The following is a 21857-nucleotide window of genomic DNA, read 5'->3' on the forward strand; positions in this document are numbered from 1 at the left end:
TTGAAAGGGAGTGGGGGAGGAGTGGGGAGGAGAGGGGATTAAGTGGGAATGAATTTCAAAAATGACATGAGCTATATTCCATGAAAGAGAAAATTGAAAATACTATATGAATTATATGAAATATACTTATTGATTTCATTATGAAACATATTTTCTTCCCAAGAGATTATTTACAATAGATTAGAGAACACAAAAATTGATGTGAGGTATTTGCATAGAAGAACTTGTAATTGAAATAAAAAAAGGAAATAATAATGAGACGAAGTGAAGAAAAATGCTCCAACCATCGCATTGTTCAATGTGTACCAAACCAAAACAATGTACACCCTTAATTTCACTTCTTTTTTTTTTATTTTATTTTTATTTCCTAAAATTACAAACATAAACTTAAAACTATCTTAATTAAATATTCCTAACTAACCTAAAACTAATCTTACTACACTTACACTTAATCTATGGGAAAGTTTTTATAAAAGTCACTAACTTTTTATAAGTCTCTATCGAAGAGGTATCTGCTTCACACTCTTTCTCCAGAGATGCATACTTCCGATCTAGTTCGGCTATTACTTTTTCTGCTTCCCTCCGTCGGTTAACAATTTCAGCCATTTCGCGCTTCCTTTTAACCAACGCGGCCTCACTAGCTCGAGAAGCATGTTCTGCTTCCTTACATCTCTGTAGAAAACTGTCCAACATTTCACTAACCTCTCCGATAGGCTGTCGCACTTGTGGCACTAACACTTCAGGATTCGTCACCGGTGTTGCCAGCATCGGCGAAAGCGGCACCACCGACGGAGTGAATACGATGGGAGCCTCCTCCGATGGGGACAATACAACTGGTGGCTCCTCCGGAGAAGGCGCCCTAGGTTGTTCCACTACTGCTGCGGGTGGTGTGGAGGGCCTTAAGCTGTTTGGAGCGGTCGACCAACTACCTGCATAAGGATTAGTCCTATTGCAAGTAGCTCGGTACTTAGAAATAGGACCAACCTTCGCTGCAGGTCGTTGGCAAACCTTCTTTACAGGCCTGACTTCCTCCTCCTCCTCGAATAAGTCAGGGCTGGTGGATCTGCACCTAACTCGCGAAGTGGATGCCTTCTCCTGCTCTGTCATAGGCATGATGGATGCCACAGCGTTATTTAATTCCTGAGTGTTGGATGCCATTCTGAAAATGTAAAATAATACAAAGTTAGTAGATGTAAAAAATTAAAGTACATTGTTAACTTACTCAAACTTAGCTCCTCGTCGTATAGTACACTGCTTCTGGTTGAGTATGGCTGGACTGCTCTGGATGACTGGAGTTGTCGTACTGAATGTAGAAGAACGTGCTCCTCGGGGTATCAACATCATTGGGAGTGGAGGGAATGAGGTGGGGGCGTGCATGCGCAATGGTTGGAATATGGTGGGGCGAGAAATGGTAGGAAGTGGGCGGGGTGAGCAATGGTGGGAAGAAAGCGGGCCGCGCTCCGCGCGGCTTACGCCCCAATTCGCTACGCTCGCGCCGGCGCGCTTCGCGCGCCGGCGCGAGCGTAATGGGGCCACCGCGCCGGCGCGCTTCGCGCGCCGGCGCGGTGGCCCCCCACCCCCACCCGCGCGCTTCGCGCGCCGTGAAACCTAACCTAACCTAACACCTATGACCCTAACCTACAGTATGTATTAATCTAATCTAACCTAACGCGGGAGTAAATTCACCATGTTGGTTCAATTAATACGTCATCTGTTGGTTTTGGTTTTGGTTCTATTATTCTAACATTTGGATCAATGTCCAGTCCTGGATATCCCAGTCCACCTGATGGCCTGACTTTATGGCTTTTCTCCAAAACTTCAACTCTCTCTTCTAGTACATCATACTTTTTCATTGTAGTCCCTGTTATGTTTGACATAGCATCAAATTTTTTATTTGTAGACGCTGTTATGTCAGACATTTTTATGTCCACATCATTTGTAAGTTTGTCAAATTTACGAGTGAAAGTTATCCGAGCCTCTGCAATTTTATCGTCAAATGCTTGACGGGCATCGCGAGCAATATTACCTATTGTGGATTGTATTGCAGCTTGTAGGGCTAGAAGTATAACCTCCTTTGTTCCGTTAATTTCCCCCTCAAGATATGATACAGTTACACAATCACTCTTGTCAATTGGTTCGCTTATATTTTTCAATATTTTTCTTTGCATGTCATAATGACCATCTTTTGTTAATTTAAAACCAATCCCGGGAGGACCTCGAATGACATTACCACCCAATTTTCTTTTTCTACCAAACTTATCGATTGTTTTAGACATTGTGCACTCTACGATGATTCTTTTCAAACTGATATTTCTTTCATTTACATTATGCTATATACTTTACAGTAATTGGTTAGGAAAATAGAAATGAAACAAATAATATTTTTATCATTTTTTATTCATCTAAGTAACTTGGTAAAAGTGATACATATACAATACATAATACAATAATCACAAATAATCACAAATAAGAATGTTCCGGTTTGAAGGAATAAGCAATAATACTTCGAATTATAATTCAATTATTCATCTCTACAGTCAACAAATTGATTAGTTGGTCTAAGGCGCTCTCTTGAGAAAAAGAATGAACGATTTCAGACACCCAACGAATGTTATCATTAGGATCATTTCGATAAAATTCTATATCGCTATGACCCCATGGAAGAGTTCGAGTGGTATTCGGAATGATGAATCTCTTGTCGTCATGATACGATAAAGCGACTTTATTTTTCAATTCAGTGTAAATATCATGCAATACGCTTCTGAACGAGTTCATCTTCCTGAATATCATACCTCCCTCTTCAATGATTTTTTCATAGTCTTCACATGTCAATTCATTCTTTATAACAGATCGTTTCACACCTTTGGCCTTCTTCAGTTCACCATCAACAGATTTCACGTAATACGCTTTAGCACCTGTACCGTAAAAGCTGATTATTGGATCATTTGGGAATTCATCTTTGAAATTACCCAGAACTGACTTTGTCACTGGAATATTGAATTGGTTTCCTATTTTATAATTAGATGTATCGAACTTATTTATATTATTTTTGATAAATTCATAGAAATTGTCTGTATTTACTTTGAGAATAAGGGAGTCGGTATCAGTGTAGAGTAAGGACGCATCTTCTCCAAACTCTTGTTTGATACATCCATAGAAAAAATCATACATAACTGTTTTAGATAATTCTAGAATGGAAAATCCTAAATATAGTGGTTTATCATAATGAACTTTTACTCTAGCCAATTGAATGGCAACAAAATTTTCTGTAAAAATAGAGCATTTTTTAAAATTTGGTCGAGATATGAGACAACTAGCACCTATAGTTCTTTTTATATTTTCCCAATGTGTAATGAGTCTAACATCAATTCTATTGTCTACGTTTTCCATTGTTTTTCCATAGACTGCATTATTCATTAGTTTGTAGAAATCTTTTTCAGATTTGTTATTAGACCTATTACGCATTTCAGTATTCAAATCTATATAAGGCTTCATCCAACATGATTGCTTAAACCTCAATACTCTATGTGTGTTCATCACTATCAAACCATGATTGACAGCTTGCTGTAAGTTTCTATAGTGAACAATATATTTTCTTTTGTCGTTTAAATTTGGAATTAATTTGGGAACTTTCGATTTTGCATATGGAGGTATCAAACGTTCAACTAAGAATGGTAAATCGGAATGTTTATCATGAAGTTCTTGAGGATAATGTATATCCACTTCCAATACATATCCATAAGGACTATCGATATCCACATTCATTATATCAAGATTGAGAATTTCATGAGGTGCTAACCATGAAAATTCACCTGTTGGTAATGGTTGCGACATGCTGTGACCATATAGATTTGTTGCATCCAAATATGAAATGAATGAAGATGGTTCATTTGGATTATAATCCGGTAAAAATGTATTGTTTGCTTTATGTTTCCTTTCACTACATTGACTTATTCCACCACGAATACCTTTTTGAAAGAAGTGAACCATATCAATATCAGTTAGTAATTCCAATTCAATATTAGTATATTTCAACATGGCATCCCACGATAATCCGGGTGCAGTGAAGTATTGTGCCGGATCCAATTTATATTTATCAACAGATATATTTCTAAAGTTTTCAAAAATGTCACATAATAGTAACACATCTGACTTTAAATATAAATCAGAGTATTCACCCAAATCCTGACATTCGAATAAATTCCAAACAAGTTGAGCTCTCCCATAATCATTATCTGATATATGTTCACAATTGAGTTTATCATAAAATTGATTTTTGGTTGGAAGTCTTGGATGATTCAGTTTTTCGATGTCATCAACAAAACTATAGGGAAATACACCTTTCTTTCTCATCAAATTGAAATTTTCAATTTGTGGGAAATGTTTGCGCATCTCGATACACTGATCAGATGTTAAATTTGCACCTAAATTCTCCAAAGAACTAGGCATGAATCTGAAACTATCAATGAATCTCATTTTCAAATAATTCTTCTTCACCCTACCATCTTTATCCGTATAGGAGTGTGTAAAGAGATGTTTTGTGAAAGATATATATTTTTCATTAGTTTGTGGGATGACATCCACTTTATCTTTGTTTTTATACAATTCCTTTATGAATAAATGACAATCATATCCACTGAGATTGTGAAAAATTATAGGAATGAAATTTGGCAATTTAAAATTCAAATTACAAGATGAATGAGCAGCAGGGGACCTTTTTTTTCCTGTGAGGTGACAATGATCCCTCACTTTGACTTCGCCATCATTAAATTGTTTGGAACAAATGCCACAATTTGTGGCAGAAGCAAACTGTTCCTCTTCCTCAGGAGTTTGTACATCCATAGGAATAGGAAACCTGAGATGATTTTCATAAATATTTTTCAAATCATCTTCGATTTTGCTAACGAATTTTTGGGCTGCATCCACACCCCTATACGAAACAAATTTTGATAAATCATCATTGTATGAACATTTAATCAAATAAGCAAATGAATAAGGCTCATGTTTGAATGTCTTGATCGAATACGAGTATTCAGGATTTGGTTTAGTGGTTTGAATCGGCTTCAGTACTGATTCAAAATCTGCATACACTACAAATGGTACCTTCATTTGTTTCTCAAAGTTTTCAAAAGTTAGTATATTTTCAGGTACCGTTTTCCCATATTTATTGACTTTGAAATTGGTTGATGGTGTTGTAGTACTCAAGTGATTACAATCATTTATCTTATGACGTAATAGTAATTGTTCATTAGAAAAATATAATAAACAGCCATCACAAAAATATTTCTTATGTTCATGAGCCGATAATTGGCTTGAAACTAATCTTGAAAGATCTTTGATCCAACAATAATGATTATTACCGAAATCATCTGTGATAAGTAACAAATTGACATGTCTTCTAAGTCTTCTCTGAGAGTAACGTAATGGTCCAATTATTTCATACATTATTTTACCCTTCTCGAATTTACTTTCTAAACCGTACACATTAACTGAAATATCATTCTTGTCTTCAAATTTCACAATATCTTTCAACTTTACCGGAAAATTCATACCTGTTACATCTATGACTGTACTGAAATGTGGATACGATGAAACTTCTGATGTTCTATCGATTGCAGGATGTAGTGCTGAAGTGATAGCCCATGCAAAACAATGCTGATCTTCATTACGGACATTAACCACGGCCTTCCTACGCTCAATACATTCAGGCAGCTTCACATATGAACATCCACTGAGCGGGCTGTATTTATTAATGTTCAACTCCAGAAACATGATTTTTTCACAAGTCCAACCTTAAATACAGAACAATATTACTAATCCATCCAATTAAAACTTGGTAGAAATGTTTACCTGAATCACGTTCCTGGAATTCTGTAGTTTGAGCGATAATCCCATTTCGAAATCCATCAAATAAGGAATTCAAATCAGTAGATTGATCAACTGTTCTATTCTGTGAATTAAATGATTTGGTTTCCTTCAGGTCTTGTGTTTGTAGAATATAACTCCCAAATACTTCCATATTCACTTTGATGATTTTGTGAACCCTGATGGCCGATTCCAATAATTCTATAACTTTCTGCCTGATTTCATTAAAGAATAACATGTAATCGGTGGAAACAATGGAACTCTGCACCCTGTATGTCGCAATCCGACGTTTGAAGGCGCTCTTTATAATTTGAACACCATCACTGAATTGAACACATGTATTATTCTTATGTTGTAGAGTTCTATTGTGAGAATTCACTTGAGTCAATGGAATCATCACATTACAACAATTACATGTGTACATAGGTGCTGCAGCGTCATCTAATCTCACTCGTTTCACTGATGGCCCTCCTTGGCAACTCTGGAGCTGATGACGACGAAGGTTGTCACTACGGGTAAAGGATTTACCACATTCACAAGAATACATTTTCTATGATATGTTCTCACTAACTCACTCGATGGAAACTGACATAACCAACACTCGCCCCCTTCTTAAATACCATAATCCACGTCGCCTGCGCATCACCGTAGAGAGTGAGGGTAGGTAAGGACACATCGATGCATCCGCTAGAGATGCCTGACGTCACAGCCAAGCCCATCTCCCAATTTGATGCGAGTTGCCGGCACGAGCAAGCAGTTATCGTTGCGCTCTCGGAGAGGGCAGACGTTTGCACAGTCCTCGCCCGCCTGCGTGTCACCATCAATAGCGAGGGTAGGGTGATGCGTTACGTCACATCATTCACTGCTTCGAGAGCGATAGCCGAACAAGCAATTGTCGTTGCGCTCTCGGAGAAGACAGACGTTAGCACAGTCCTCGCCCGCCTGCGTGTCACCATTGATGGCGAGTCTGGGGCGTTACGTCACATCCTTCACTACATCGAGGGAGGTGAGAGCAGACCGATGAATACGCATTACTCTGCCACACGTCGTAGAGTGAACATGTCGCTCTCTAGCCGTTGAACGGTTATTGCTGTGACGTCACTCCACTACTAACTTGGTGCCCTCACACCGATGGAGCATTCATTACTTGGAGGATCTTCGAAGTATGCAGACGTATGTTTGTACATAGACAAACAAGCACATGATGAAACCCTGTACCGTGCATTCTCTAACACACACACACACACACATACACACACAAAATCTCATATGAAAAAAAAAATCTGAACGATCCATGCACCAGACACTTCAAGGTCACAACGCCTTGACTTCACTGCACAACAAAAAAAAGCAAATAACACGTCATATTGGTGGGGGGAGGATTAGAACCGGGCAAAAATTTCTGAACGATCCATACACCACACCCTTCAAGGTCACATCACCTTGACTTCACCAAACAACAACCAATAAAAAAGCAATTAATACGTCATAGTGGTGGGGGGAGGCTTAGAACCGGCTCAAATCTCCTACTCTAGTAATTTGAAAGTTCACGAAAGGAGTCATTCTGGAGAAAAACCATTTCATTGCACAATCTGTTCAAAATCTTTCGCTAACAAAACTTATTTGAAGATTCACGAAAGGAGTCATACAGGAGAGAGACCATTTGAATGTACAGTCTGTTCAAAATCTTTCGCTCGAATACATCATTTGAGAGTTCACGAACGAACTCATACTGGAGAACGACCATTTCAGTGTGAAATATGTTTGACATCTTTCGCAACTACTAGTAGTTTGAAAGTTCACGTAAGGAGTCATTCTGGAGAAAAACCATTTCAATGTACGATCTGTTCAAAGTCTTTCACTCGAAATAGTACTCTGACAGTTCACAAAAAAAGTCATACTACCGTTCATTGAGATCTGTTTTAGTTCTGGAAGTTGATTAGATTGATGTAATTGGACACTATATAGTCCGTACAGTATTTTGTTAAATCAATTATATTCATTTCAATACCATTATGTATTTTTATTTCTTCAACGAAACCTAGGTTATTTCACCAGCTGTCGACTACCTAGGCTAAGTATTAATGGGATATTACTTATTGCTCAACTTTATTCTTTGTACAGAAGTATACTATATCCTGATATACGTAGTTCTCGCTCAAATCGGATCAGAGTTGGTAAAATTCGACTTGTTTTCTCAATTTATATCATATAATTGAAATATTAATTTCCAGTGACTAGATACTTAACTAGATAATAATTTTAACTCACTTGTTTAGGAGTAAATTTACAGTAAACAAATTAATAATTCACTATAACTCAGCATTAATTATTCATAACAAACTTAGTTAGCAATGTGTACTTATGATAAATTATGATTGAAAAAGAGAAATGATTCCTCAATATTGAATGCTAATGTTAACAAAACAATTTTGTGAAGTTGTGGTTTTCAATCATAATTTGCATTGAAGATTAAATTTCCAACAATATTTTGGAAATCAACTTATAAATAACGCACATGTTTATAACAATTTTTCAAACAATAAAAGGTAAAAAAAAATTTTAAGTAGCAAACGAATAAATACTAATAATAAAAAATGTTTTCATGATATATTCAACTTTTCAATTTGTCACCGATATAAATTGTTAATAATGTGAAGATTAACATTTTTTTATTCTGCTAACTCTCAAAGCCTTCAAAGAATCGTTCCACGAACAGAAAAATTCTGAGATTTGTGGTTTAACAATAATCGCACTTGCAATGTTAATATTGAAGCTACATGAAATTGTTAATTAACTAAAGCATAACTTATTGAAAAATCGCAATAAACATTTTTAGCCGGTGGATTATTATTCTTTGATCTATCCTGTAAGTTCCTGAATTTTTTTAGGATTATTCAATAAAAACTTGGGAGAGGTAAAGTCGTGAGCAATTTAGTTGGTCAGAACAGCAAACTGCTGTACCGGAGAGTTTACCTTCGACTGCAAGACTAGAAATCGAGGTTAAAACTGACACCCAACAACTCCCTGATATAAAAAGATTTTCATCAGATGAAGATTACCTAGAGATAACGAAAAAGTATGTAATTATGTCTGCTCCTTGATTGTATCATATTAATAATCAACATTATTGAGTTGCATTCACATATTATATTTTTTCAGGCAAGTGGCTACGACCCATGAAACTTTCAGTGGTAGGTAGATTTTCGACATAGAACATTTATTTGCACAAATTTTTAGCGACAGAAAACATGAACCATTTTCCTGTGATTTAACAGATATGGTTCCAATTCGAGAAACAAGAAAAGGCCTTTTTAGCAGTTTTCTTCTGAAATGCAAAATGTGTTGCTTAATCCAAACTATCACAACGGAGAGGTCGGAATGCACTGAAATGGATATCAATTCGGGTTTAGCCGTAGCTGCCATTTCTACAGGAGTCGGTTTTTCTCAACTCGATGAAATAGCTGCCACTGTCAACATGCCCATGGTGACCAATAAAACCTTCAATAAATATCACGATAAGGTTTCCGATGTCCTGAGAAAATCTACATGGGATTCAATGCAAGAGGCAGCCGAAGAAGAAGCGAATCTAGCAAGAGACGTGGGAGATATTGACAATGACGGAGTGCCGTGTATAACAGTTGTCACAGATGGGGCTTGGTCTAAGAGGTCTTATTATGTTAATTATGATGCATTATCTGAAATTCAAGCAGACCCACAGTTCCAGAACCAAAAAAAAAAGATTACAAGTACGCAAAAAAAAATTTCATCCGAAAGTGAAATCATCCTTACCTGATGAAGATTATGGACCAAAAGCATGTGTGCTTATGGACCAAAAGCATGTGTGCTTTATCGTTGGATGATAAAAAATATAAGAAAATGGAAACTGAATTTTTGAACAAATTGAAGAAGACCCAACAATATATCGAAAGAGCTATAGTTGGGTAAGCTGGTAATCCCTTATGGATCCAAGAAAGAGTTCTTAGAATAACAGCTTCCCACTTTGGACAGATTTGTAAAATGCGGCAAACTACTTCAAGAGCAAATTGTATAAAAAATATGTTATATAATAAGTTTTCAGGTAATCAAGCCACTCGGTATGGCATAGCAAACGAGTCCCATGCTATTCAATCATTCAGGGAAAAATTTAATAAAGAAGTGAAGAACTGTGGCCTCTTTATTGACAAGGATCTTCCATTTTTGGGAGCAACGCCAGATGGCCTTGTTGAGGAAGATAAATTATTAGAAATTAAATGCCCTTCCAGTATTTCTAACATGAGTCCTGAACAAGGTATTGCTGAGAAGAAAATAACATTTGCTGAGTTGAAGAACAATCAAATGCGATTGAAAAGGAATCATGCTTATTATTTCCAAGTTCAAGGACAACTTGCTATTACTCGCCGAAAATCGTCATATTTTTGTATATGGAGCCCTCTTGGATTACTTGTGGAAGAGGTGAGGATGCTTTCTTAAAATAAAAAAAAAATGTGTATCAGCACAAAGAATACTAACTTAAAAATGTTGTTGCACATAGAAAAAGATCATTCATTTTGGGAAAATGAGATGTTACCGAAATTGAAAGATTTTTACTTCAACCACCTTTTGCCAGAGTTAATTGATCCACAATATCCAAAAGGAAGACCAATTAGGAAATAATTTGTAGTCACACGTTTTAGAGCAATTATAAAATTAGGTATTATATATTTTAAAAAAATGAATCAATCCTGACAATGTGAATTCATTTTTGAAATTTGATAACTGATATAATTTACCAAAAAAATGAGGTGATACCTTAGAGTAGTGCCATAAATTGTTTTTGTTGAGATTGAAATATATACTGAAAATGTCTCTTTTGCCCCGTAAAGAGAAATATTTCCTAATCCTGGGAGGTCGTATCTGCTATTCGTTTCTTCCTTTTACATATATCTATACCTTGGAATTTAGTAATATCAATTTTCTTATCCCCAATTTAGATAAGCGAACTAAATGTATTCATAAAATAAATAGAGTTATTATATAAGTACTTAATTCCAATATACCTTGGAGAAAGAGTTTAAATTATTTCAAATGAATTTTCATACTCGAAAGAATTATCCGTTTATAGACCACAGAAGAAAAACATTTTATGCCTATAAAGCTACGCTGTGTAAACAATAGATCTAACATCGCCCTTCCTAGTTCCTACCTGGAATATTATGAATAAAATCACAATACCGTTCTCCTTATGCCACATTGCCAAACTTTGTTTGCAGCAAATGCGATTGTATGTAAGAAGTGTTGGGCGTTCTACTGCTCCATCTCTCTCTCCTACTCGTAAACGTCAAATGACGAATCGGTCAGAACGTCTTCTGGCGATCGTTTGAAGGAAATAAGGTGTGCCCCTATTTGTCTCGATAAATTTCAAGGTTATGTTCGATATGGATCTCGCTCGGTGTCCTTACCATTCATAACCCTTCAGTTTTTCTTGAATTTTTTTTTGTTTTTTTCGAATGATTCTACATATATTTGTAAATTCGGGAACTTCAGTGATTTTTGGTAATGATGAGTTTTAAAGAAAAAAATTATATGACATTATAAATTGGAAAAATCAAGAAGTTCCCGAATTCTTATAGGACCACCGAGTCCATACAAAAAATATGTCTTCCACGAAATCATTAGTTTTTGCAAAAAACCGATTCTACGATCGCGAAATTGATGACTGATTGGAGCTGCCACCTACATAGTAGTTTAACTATTGAACACATCTGGCAACACTGTAGAATCGTCATACCGCAATCATCGTGAAGATACGACAAGATTGGTTATTGCTATCCTTTTCTCGTACGCCAGTAAGGGAATTCTCTCCACTCTCCGTATTTAGTAGATTAGGTTTTGATGTTACTTGGGAGACAATGACATGATTTAGGTAGGTGAATTGTGAGTAAATATCATAAACGTACCTACAAACAATTATTCTGGTGCATCTCTTGGAAACTGAATTGTTGAGTTCTTGTTTTGAGAGTATTATAAGTGAGACTTGTTGAAAGAGAAATGGGTCGAATTAGTGAAAGAGAACGTACTGCCAAACATGAAAAATGTTTATTTTCTCGAAGAAAATCTCGACGGCAAGCAAGACGAAGGTATGTTTATATTTTATATTCTACTTCAGATTATATTGCAAAGGCAAAACGATATGACATTGAATACTTTTCTTTACATAAGAGAAGGCTAAGTTATGTTGAAAAAAAAATCATTCTCAGTTGAAAATCATGAAAATTTTGAAATAATCCCACAGTGAATATTTGAAAAACATTCTTCTACCTCATTCGTCTATACCGTGTGGCTTTTAATAGTCCCCCCCTTTTAAGTTTAGAACAGTTTGACGTACAAGAATGGGACAAGAACCGATTGTACGTCTGTAAATTATAGAGGTTATGATTGCTCGATAGATTTCAAAAAGCATAGGGGGTCAAGTCATTTCTCCATTGTATAATTGGTAACAAAGTTTAATTAGGTAGATATTTGAATCCATAAACCTTATTCAATTTACGACCGAAATTATACCCAAATGATTTATATTTAATGGCCATTTGAATAACAGGTTCCATCAATTGGATTTAGTGAAGTGATAATTAAGGAAATATCTGAAAAATTTGTATTCAATAATGAGTTTAACCTCTGTGCTAGTATACCTGGGTATACGTTACAAAATGTCAAGCAAATTTTTTTGTAATTTTTCATAATTTTCAACCGAAATTGTTTCATTTTCAACATGAATACCTTCCATGTTCTTGAACTATTGGAGATAGTCTGAAGCTTAACTTTCAGTCCCAGATTATTCCTAAACTGATAATATGAGCATCCCAGTACTTAATTTCAAAAAATATATCATAGAGTGTCACCAAGAAGATGCACAACATATGGATTTTTCTTTCAGTTATGTATTATCATTTCATACAATCTTTTATTGATTGTAGTTGTTTTTCACAGGTACCTGAAAAATAAAATGTTGGCAGAAATAAACAATGTGATCCCCCATTCGACAAGTAACGAGGACATTCAAGAGATGTGAGTTTTATTTTCATTTGTTGAATTTCCATTCATATTTTCCATCCATTAGTATCCCGGTAGCCGTTGACTATATTAGGTCATTTGCTCATACTTTGGCTCAGGTATATTTTGCAGTTGACGAAACAAGAAACTGCCTTTTACATTCATGTTTTTTTAATTATGCATAATTTTTTTTATTGTATTCGCACTTTTTTTCTTTATTTCTGTCTGCTATATCTTTAAGTTATCTTCTCGAACTAGAGGGGAATGACAGATTCATAACTTTTGTACACAATAACAATTATATACAAAGAGATCGCGAGTATTCTCAGGTGAATTGATATAATTATTATATTGTGAAAAACTCCTCAGCGAAGTTGTATCGGTTAAATAAATATAGGATGTAGGCAGGTACTTAGTTCTCGCACAAATCGAAAGTAATTTTTTTTAGTTTCTTATCGACTTCTTTGTGTATTTTCACCTTCCACAATCTGAAAAAGCAATAAAATTGTAATAATAATAATAATAATAATGTTTATTCATGAAAGCTCAAAATTTTACAATAATTGAAGTTAATGTATTTTAAGTGAATAAACAGGAAAAAATCACGAAGCTTTAGTATAAAACTATCGCTAGTATGTGATATTAAACTCAAAACTAAAAAGTATACCACTATAGTATACAATGACAAAAAAGTGGTATAAATATTTTGGAGCACATCAGTACATAATCTTGTTGAAAGAAATTACAACTAGTGAATGTATAAATAAAATTGTAAATAATTATTCATTTTATATTTTATTATTATCTCCTTTCGAATACTTATAGTGAATGACATATTTAGGGTGAGTGTAGTAGGTGTGTTTGTAATAATTGAGGTGTAGATACATCTTATTCAGGATTTAAGTCATATTTGGGCTTTGTCATATTAAGGTATTCTCTTATAGTCTGTTTGTTGTCAGCTTTGCGTGTTTGCATGCTATACATAAACGGTTGGTGTTTTAACTGTAATTACTTTTTAAAAGTTTGGTTGGCAAAATCATGAAACAGTGTCCTTTCGGGGAACTTCATACAAGTACGGGAAGGGCAAACTTTAAGTTTACTACGATAAGTTCCTGCGTCAATTCAAAGTATTTGTGAAGTAGAAAAATGTACCATTCAGCAGTAATCTTGTATTGCATGATTTTGCCTTTCAGAAAAGAACTGAGAAATCTTTCAATACTCACCTAAACGTTTTTGAGGCCAAAATCTGCCCCCGTCTTCAGAAATGAACAGAATTCAAGTCTATACACAGTTAATTCTCCACTGAACATTTCCATTTCCCAACTTCTTCGACAGATGTCAAAGGAGTTCTAAAACTTGAATTATGTCAATGTTAACTGAGGATACACTACAAAAATCACACTTTTATCTATTTTCCACGATATTTCTTCATTGTTAACTAGTTTCGGTCATTGCACCATTTTCAAAACTGTAATGACCGAAACTAGTCAACAATAAAGGAATATCGAGGAAAAAAGTGGGTTTTTGTGGTGTATCCTCAGTTAACATAATTTTCCACAAAATAAACAAGTCGTCAATCAAAGAAGTATGTCAATGTTTTTGATTGACTCCTGAAACATTTAATGTAGTCAAGATGTTCTCTGATATCAGCTATTTCGCCCCTATCCATTTTTTTAAGTACGATCCATTATTAAGGAACTGTTCGGAATATACTTTTTCGCAGATATGAGAATATTATATGCTGGTTCTTTAAGTTCACTCTTAAAAACCATCTAAAATCAGACGTTGAACATCGAGTTGAGTGGAACAAGACGAGTTTGGTTGCCAATAATGAACCTCACTTTAAGAGACATAAACTTGAAAAATTAGCATATAGTCTCATATTCAGAGTCAGCACCTCTTAAAAAATGGGTCATACCTGGCAACCCATTTTGTAGGAAATTATGAATTGTGGCGAAATAGCAACAAACCGATATTAGAAAACATTTTGTACTACATCGAATATTTCAGGAGTCAATCAACAACATTGACGAAATTCACATATCAAAACTTTTTTGACATCTGTCGAAGAAATTGAGAAATGAACGGATCAGCAAAGGAAGAACTGCATATAGACTTGAATTTTGTCCTGAAGACGGAGGCAAATTTAGGCCTCCAGAACGTTAGAATAAGTATTGTATGATATTTCAGCATGTTTTATAAACAAAATTATTGAATACAAGTTATTGATGAATAAAACATCATTCTTTGTGAAAAATTTACAAATAATTCACACATTAATTTATCGGAATGAATTGAAAAGTCGGCCTTTTCTACACTTGTAAGTTCTTCATTACAATTTTCATATTTTCCAGATTTTGGAAGGTGAAAGTGTCCAAAGAAGGTCGATGATGAAATAGATAATAATTTCAACTCACCAATTCGCAATGTTGTGAGACATCCAATAAACAATAATCACACTAATCACATCAATAATTCACTATAAATCAACATAAATTCCTTATGTCTAAATAGTTCTGCTAAATATTTTTTCTCCATGAACCTATCTGTAGGCACTTTTCATATATTAATTAATGTCTAATTCAAAAAATACAATTCTCCTTAGCAATCTGTGGTATTGATCAGATGAAAAAATAACTGAATCGTTGTCCGTGGGTTGGGCTACCTATCGGACGCGTACCCAGGTGGCGGATAGGGGAACGGCCCGGGGACTGGAGGCCCTATCCGGGAAGCCTATGTGAGGGGAACTAAAACCCCCAAAAGCCTTTGCAAAACATGCCACCGTAGACTAGCCTAACCAAGCTGAGGTGTAAGGAATCGTGCCGGCAGCTGAATGGCTGCAGGTTGATATTCGGTTACGAACGATCCTCTTGGAGAACTGGGCGAAACCTCATTGTGATCAGCCTACGCATTAGCCCCGCATACCTCTGGTGATGCGGGGCTCTGCCAGAGGTGACCAATTCTTCCCTTGCTACTCGTGGGAACACATGAATGGAACAAACACAAAAACAGAACCAACAAAAACCAATCCCGAGGCTGGACAGAAGTGCTCACCTCAAACTAAGGCGGTGGCTGGGGATGAACAGGAATGTCCATCCCAATCTACCGCTTGGAATGAGGCAGATCACCTCGTGATGTAATACAAAGGCCAAGGCGTAAGCGCATTTGCGGTGCCGAGGCCAAAAGAAGAAAGAGAGCGAAGGAGGCAGGAGTGGCAGCAACTATAAGTGCAGTAATGTCACTGCACCTTCCAAAACCTTCACGGGGGCCACCGTGAGACACCTCAAGGTTGCCAAAGAGAGTGTGTGTTCGGCGAGTCTTGGCCTACACCTGCCAATATAATGGTACATCCTAAAGGCCTAGTGACCTGTCCACCTTTCTGAAAAGGACAGGATGGACGATGACCTAGGAGGAAAACTCCTCGGGAGGATGTATCATGGGTCACATGTGGCCTCAGTGCTGTGGGTGAACACTCACCCTCCCTACTCTACAGATACAGAACCAAATCGTTGGGTGTGGTATTTAAATATTCACGCAGGTTAAGGTACGCCAAACTATTTTATTATTTTTATCTGATCTACACCGTAGATTGATGAGGAGAGTGGAGTGATACCTGCTACCTGGGACCTTGCGAATTAATTTTTATCATCTACATTATTATTGTAGTGTATTAGGGAAAACTATAGAGTATGATCCTTTACTTAGGCATGTAGAAAATGGCTCCAAGACCCAAATGTATCGCACACCGAATATGTTTTCCAACAGTGATAAACGAGCAACATTGAACACTTGTTTGATTATCAACAGTAATATATTTGAATTTCACTAGTTCCGACTTCCATTGTCTAATATATAAAATGATTTGAAATCTCTGAAACTACTAAAAAAGAAGAATTAAAAATGAATAGCTGAAAATAACAATTATATTAAGCAAAAATAACCTGAAATGAAATAATAGTGAAATAAAATACAAGTAAAAATAGAACGATTGAGCAAAAAATAAAGAAATAAAAATGAAAATAAAAAGTTAAGAGATTCCAAGGCACGTTAGTTCACGACGTTTCGATTGTTAGTATCTACAATCGTCTTCGGGTGATTACTGGACTGATTCCTGCACGTCGTCTTGATTTCATTCGGGTTGGAGCCCAGCTCCCTTACCCTTTGAACTGATTTTTGTCGAAGAAAGACAAATGGGTTCATGACTGAGATGTTGGCGGCATGAAGTCCTCAGACATCAGTGCCGCCCTTCGCAATGTACCCCTACCTGGCTGGGGTGAGATGGATGAAGAAATCGTTCATCTTTTAACGGAGGACATAGGGGCCTCATTCGACAGAGTGTCGGGGCCTTCTATATCGGGAGGGGTCGTCTACAGTATAATCCATAGCTTTCCTGACTAACGGATTATCATGAGTTTCTGCGCAATCAAAACTTCTCTGATTTCTCGACTGAATGGACTGCCGAAGGTAGCTGCAAATCTCTGCGGATGGCTTCATTCCGCACGAACCAAGGAGCATTCACAAGCATCCTCAATAACTTATTTTGTAATATCTCCTGAGTGGAGATATTATACGTAGCCGCTTGTCCCCAGACGCCTGAAGCATACATGATGATAGGCTTGAACATCGTGTTGTAGATGGTAATTTTGTTTTTGAGACTAACTATCCGACCCTCGATCTTGATCTTGCGGCTTCCTTGAAATTTCTCGTAACGTTGAAACAACATATATGCTGTCCAACAACGTATTCGGCCAAGCTCGCGTAGAGATACGCAACATATGGAAACCCATCATCAAGCGAAAAATGTCCAACTCCCGCCAAACGGTCATCTTCCACTGAACCAGTCAAGCGGAAAAAATGGAAAGCGGGGATAATTGAAAGTACTCGAACGACCCATAAATAGTCATCTTTCGGAGGAATCAGTCCAGTCATCACCCGAAGACGATTGTAGATACTAACAATCGAAACGTCGTGAACTAACGTGACTTGGAATCTCTTAACTTTTAATTTTTATTTTCATTTTTATTTCTTTATTTTCTGTTCAATCGTTTTATTTTTACTTGTATTTTATTTCACTATTATTTCATTTCAGGTTATTTTTGGTTGATATAATTGTTATTTTCAACTATTCATTTTAAATTCTTCTTTTTTAGTTGTTTTGGGGATGTCCGAACTAGTGAAATTCATCATGAATCATTGTCAATCATCTTCTAACAAACGAATAATATATTTTTTCAAGAAAACCGTTTAACATAACATTTTTTTTACCTATTTTATCTAGTTCAACTCCTCATTCGTTCTACAAATATCTTTATACTTTCTAATTCTATACATTTAATATAGTGGAATTTACTAACTACCCATTTCATTGAAATGACATCGAAAACAATGAGTTAATGTGTCATTAAGTCACCATAAATTGATTTCAAAATCCATTCATTGAACAGGTAAATAGGTAGATAAACTGATTTTTTAAAACAGGTATGCCATACTGACCAATCATATTCAATACAATTTCATATATATAGAAGTTCATTTCAGAGTGATGTCAGTTCAGATTGAATATTGTAATTGTTGTACTGGTTAATATACTTGGTATATTCAGATATATTGGTGACCTGATCGACTTTGAGAATGGATAACATTGAATATGGAATGTCAGTTGGGAAAAGCAATGATACTGTTTCTGATAAAGTCACTCCTGAATTCATTTTAGTTAAAGTTGAATCAAAAGAGTTTGAAACTTTCAGTAAATCCGATAAAGCTTCTAATGCTGCGTATTCTATGGAAAATTATATGGACAACGTTGATGAACATATCAAAATTGAACGTGAGGATGCAATTGACCTCAACTACGAAGATATCAAAACGGAGATCGTGGATGAGAATAACCTAACCGACGAAATGACTCATGATGTCAAGTTGCTGCAAGTTGCTGATCCGTTATCTATGGATTACCACGATGATATGGACATTATTGATGAACGGATAAAAATTGAACGAGATGATGAAATCGACTTCGTCTACGAAGATATTAAAACAAAGATCGTGGATGAGAATAACGTGACCGGCTATATTCTCAATGACGACATGACTCCAGATGTTAAGTTGCTGCAAAGTGATGTTTTCGACGTTCACGAGCAAAACAGTTCAAAATATTTCAATCGAAATGACTATTTGGAACACCATGTTGGAGAGAATTCATTCAAGTGTCTAATCTGTTTGAAAGTTTTCGCTCATACTAGTAGTTTGAGACGTCACGAGCGAAGTCATTCTGAAAAAAAACCATATCAGTGTAAAGTATGTTTGAAACTTTTCACTGAAAATGATAATTTGAAGGTTCACGAAAGAAGCCATACTGAAGAAAAACCGTTTCAGTGTACGATATGTTCAAAATCTTTCACGCATCATAATACATTGAAAAATCATATGCGAACTCATACTGGAGAAAGACCATTTCAGTGCAAAATATGTTTGAAAACTTTCACTAATACTGGTAATTTGAAAGTTCACGAAAGGACTCATACAGGAGAGAAACCATTTGGGTGTACAGTCTGTTCAAAGTATTTCGCGCGAATACATCATTTGAGAGCTCACGAACGAAGTCATACAGAAGAGAAACCATTTCAGTGTGGAGTATGTTTGAAATCGTTTACTAATACTAGTAGTTTGAAAGTTCACGAAAGGAGTCATTCTGGAGAGAAACCATTTCAATGCACGATCTGTTCAAAATCTTTCGCTGATAAAACTTATTTGAAATTTCACGAAAGGACTCATACAGGAGAGAAACCATTTGGGTGTACAGTCTGTTCAAAGTCTTTTGCTAGAATACATCATTTGAGAGTTCACGAACGAAGTCATACAGGAGAGAAACCATTTCAGTGTGAAGTATGTTTGAAATCTTTTACTGATACTAGGAGTTTGAAAGTTCACGGAAGGAGTCATTCTGGAGAGAAACCATTTCAATGCACGATCTGTTCAAAATCTTTCGCTGATAAAACTTATTTGAAAGTTCATGAAAGGACTCATACAGGAGAGAAACCATTTGGGTGTACAGTCTGTTCAAAGTATTTCGCTCGAATACATCATTTGAGAGCTCACGAACGAAGTCATACAGGAGAGAAACCATTTCAGTGTGAAGTATGTTTGAAATCTTTTACTAATACTAGGAGTTTGAAAGTTCACGGAAGGAGTCATTAATTAGTACTCTTACAGTTCATAAAAGGAGTCATACTACCGTTCATTGAGATCAGTATTAGTTCAAGAAGTTGATTAGATTGATGTAATTGGACACTATATAGTCCGTACAGTATTTTGTTAAATCAATTATATTCATTTCAGTTCAATTTTGCATTTTCCTTTCTTCAACGAAACCTAGGTTATTTCACTAGCTTTCGGCCAAGGCTAAGTGGCTGTATCAACGGGATTTTACTAGTTGCTCAACATTAAGTTCTCGCTCGAATCGATTCAGAGTTCGTGAAGTTTGGCTTGTTTTCTCAATATATGATTTGCATCATAGTATAATTCAAACACCCATTTCCAATGTTCATAAGAGGCTTACGGAATGGGGTCAGGGGTACCTGAAACGGTAAGAGAAATTCCGTGACATTAATACTATAATGGTTCATTATTTTAAACAAGTACATTCAAATTCCCCTGTATATTTTATTCATAGATAAAGGCAACTTCATACAACTGTCTTAGAAAAAAACTACACGTGATTATTCTGCTGTACCCCCCCACCGTGTAATATTTCCTGATCACTTTCACCCCACTTCCTTTCGTGCCTCAAGTAATTGATGGATGGACGCTTTTCAATGTGCATTCAACACCACTCATCTTTTTTTATTTCTCATTGTCATCATTCTCATCATCAATAGAAGTAAAGTATCATACAGCTTGTCAAATCTAGGAAGAGGCTTAAGGAATCTTTCTCTCTCTCTCACTTCGAATGAACGCAGATCTAGTGGGCAAGGCCATAACGGAATTCAGAATGCTCTTCCTACATTTGACAAGCTATACTAAAAACTGGCAACGCATTTTTTCTAAGGACAAAAGACAAACACTATATGGAAATTATTGAGGCGCTCGCTGAAGATGAAATCCGTCTGTAATAACGTCCTCAGGAAAATCATTCAGCACAGAAGCAGTTCTCCAAATGAGAGAGTTCTTAAACAGTGAAGTTCGAAGTGTACTGAGTTGAACCTCAGAACGATGAGCAGCCACAGTCTGTCGCATATTTCTGATATGTACCGCTCTTGGTGGAATCAAATGTGCCAAGTCACTTGAACACCTCCCGTGAAAGAATCTCTAGAAGAGAGACAAATCTCCAACTTTTCTTCGACGTTCTAGGCTATCAAGGTTGCACGTGATGTTCGCGTCTCCAATCAGGCAGGATGGAATCATCCAGTCAACAATAGAGAAATATCGTGGAAAATAGACAAAAGTGTTTTTCATACTGTATCGTTAGTTAACATGAATTTCCACAAAATAAACAAGTCGTCAGTCAAAGAAGTATGTCAATGTTGTTGGTTGACTCCTGAAACATTTAATGTAATACAACATGTTCTCTGGTATAAGCTATTTCGCTCCTATCCATATTTTTTTCAAGTACGTATTTCAAGTAAGCATATATTCTCAGATTTGGAGTGAACAGCTCCTTGAAAATGGATCATACATGGCAAACCATTTTCAGAAAAAATATGGGTTGTGGCGAAATAGCAATAAACCGATATTAGAGAACGCTTTGTACTACATCGAATATTTTAGGAGTCAATCAGCAGCATTGACGAAATTCACATATCAAACTTTCAAAATTTTTATATTATTGAAAAATATCTGATGAAATATGTGTTTCTGTTAACGGACTTCGTGAAAGTAAGCCCAAAATAGTATGTATCACTGAAATTGTTTAGTCTTGTAAGATATGTCCATAATGAGAGGTGTAATTGGCTAGTATGGGA

At 36.0% G+C, this 21857-nt stretch overlaps 3 protein-coding genes across 3 annotated transcripts; 2 read left to right on the forward strand and 1 right to left on the reverse strand.

The window, feature by feature from the left end:
• Positions 1–453: 453 nt before the first annotated feature.
• LOC141483890 (uncharacterized) lies at positions 454–1377 on the reverse strand. Its single transcript, XM_074178892.1, has 2 exons — positions 1223–1377; positions 454–1159 (listed from the first exon to the last, which is right to left on the reverse strand). The coding sequence occupies exons 1-2, from the start codon at positions 1375–1377 to the stop codon at positions 454–456; spliced, it is 861 nt and encodes a 286-aa protein (XP_074034993.1).
• A 6572-nt stretch (positions 1378–7949) lies between these two features.
• On the forward strand, positions 7950–10862 carry LOC141483971 (uncharacterized). The gene is made up of 2 exons (XM_074179110.1): positions 7950–8042; positions 9068–10862. Exons 1-2 carry the CDS (start codon positions 7950–7952, stop codon positions 9659–9661), a joined length of 687 nt encoding a protein of 228 aa, XP_074035211.1. The 3' UTR covers positions 9662–10862.
• A 466-nt stretch (positions 10863–11328) lies between these two features.
• On the forward strand, positions 11329–20094 carry LOC111509271 (uncharacterized). Its single transcript, XM_074178891.1, has 3 exons — positions 11329–11984; positions 12835–12912; positions 18645–20094. The coding sequence occupies exons 1-3, from the start codon at positions 11896–11898 to the stop codon at positions 20092–20094; spliced, it is 1617 nt and encodes a 538-aa protein (XP_074034992.1). The 5' UTR covers positions 11329–11895.
• Positions 20095–21857: the final 1763 nt, after the last annotated feature.

This window comes from Leptinotarsa decemlineata, unplaced genomic scaffold (genome assembly GCF_025532065.1).
Source record: "Leptinotarsa decemlineata unplaced genomic scaffold, Ldec_3_MD MMD2_tig00004307_RagTag_RagTag, whole genome shotgun sequence".
Lineage (NCBI taxonomy): Eukaryota > Metazoa > Arthropoda > Insecta > Coleoptera > Chrysomelidae > Leptinotarsa > Leptinotarsa decemlineata.